The 1,424-nt window shown below is 49.9% G+C and overlaps 1 protein-coding gene across 1 annotated transcript; it reads right to left on the minus strand.

Annotated features, from left to right (window-relative positions):
• On the minus strand, positions 292–876 carry LOC110433656 (ethylene-responsive transcription factor RAP2-1-like). Its single transcript, XM_021456159.1, has one exon. It carries the CDS (start codon positions 874–876, stop codon positions 292–294), a length of 585 nt encoding a protein of 194 aa, XP_021311834.1.

Raw genomic sequence — 1,424 nt, forward strand, 5'->3', positions numbered from 1 at the left:
TGCTAGCACTGGTTATTCATTGCTGAAATAACTATATCATCACATACTTCTGAACAAGTAGATGCTTCCTTACCTAGCCACTTATGGGGTCACGGCCCCAACCAGGGTCCAAGGGAAGTAGATAGGTTGGTTGGCCCTAATACAAACAGATCAATTGGGCCCAACACCACACACACAAGAAATTCTCGCTGGACCCCGAACACAAGAATGGGTAGTGGGTGTAACATATGAGGAGGCATCCATCATGAAACAGGAAATTACAAGTCTAAGGGCTGGTCCTCTACACAATAGTCACTCATCACAGAGGCAGCTAAGAAACATGTTTTCATTGTCCCCATGATGGCCATCAGCGAAGGCAGCTTCATCAGCACCGGCGGTGGTACCAGGACCATCAGTACCACTACCTGGCACCATCGCCATCAGAGGTTGTGTCGACAGTCCTCTTGGTGCTGCACGGCACAGGAGCGGTGCAAGGAAGGCAGCACAACTTCGGCCATGGTCTGCAGCGATCGCTCTAATGGTGGGTATGGTGAGGTGGATGCGAAGGTGTTTAGGGATAGTAGGATGCCACATGCCTAGGAAGTTGAACCTGCGCGGCCTCGGGAGGTGCTCACCATAGAAGCAGAACATGGCGGCATCATAGGCCAGGGCTGCCTCAAGGGAATGTCGAAATTTGCCGATCCATAGCCTCAATCGAGTGTGGGGGACGCGGATCTCCATAGCCCACCCGCCCCAAAGCACGCCTGCCCAGCCTAGAGCCTTTTGTCGGTCACGACGAATGGATGTTGTTGAACCGGTCGCCGGACAACCACTGCGTTGCTGCTGTCTCGCCTCTGCTAATGCCACGGTGCTGGTCAGTGTGCCTGATGCTGCCATACCTTATCGCTTGGAGCGCCCAAGAAACTTGAGCAATGGCGCTGAGTGGAGACGAATGGGACAGAGGGTGTGTTTTTAAAGGTGTGGATAGGGATAGGTCGGTGCGCCGGTACCTGACTCGTTAGTGAATTACAAAGGTAAAAAATAGAGGCATACATATTTCAATATTCTGCGGCCACCGAGTCGAACCTGAACCTACCAGGGTGTTCGTGTTAGATTCTCTTCTCAGGTAGCAAACACACACACACACCAGCTCAAAATTGTATAGGTTGTTCTACTTGCTGCCTGAACATAGTTTCCTGAGTACTTTCCTGTTCCCACGTTTGTTACTTACCACCTCTTACACCGCATCACTGACTACCACAAAAGGCTAGTGATGCTTTGGTAAAGACCCTAGGTGCGGGTGTCCCGAGCGTACTTCATCTTATGTTAGATTAGTTGGCTTGCTTCCTTGTATTTTCAAAGATATGTCTACATCATAACCACGATGACCTTCCATTGCGTAGCCATGAATGAAGGCTAACATATTACCAGGTATTATATTATAT

This window comes from Sorghum bicolor, chromosome 3 (assembly GCF_000003195.3).
Source record: "Sorghum bicolor cultivar BTx623 chromosome 3, Sorghum_bicolor_NCBIv3, whole genome shotgun sequence".
In the NCBI taxonomy this organism is placed as follows: domain Eukaryota; kingdom Viridiplantae; phylum Streptophyta; class Magnoliopsida; order Poales; family Poaceae; genus Sorghum; species Sorghum bicolor.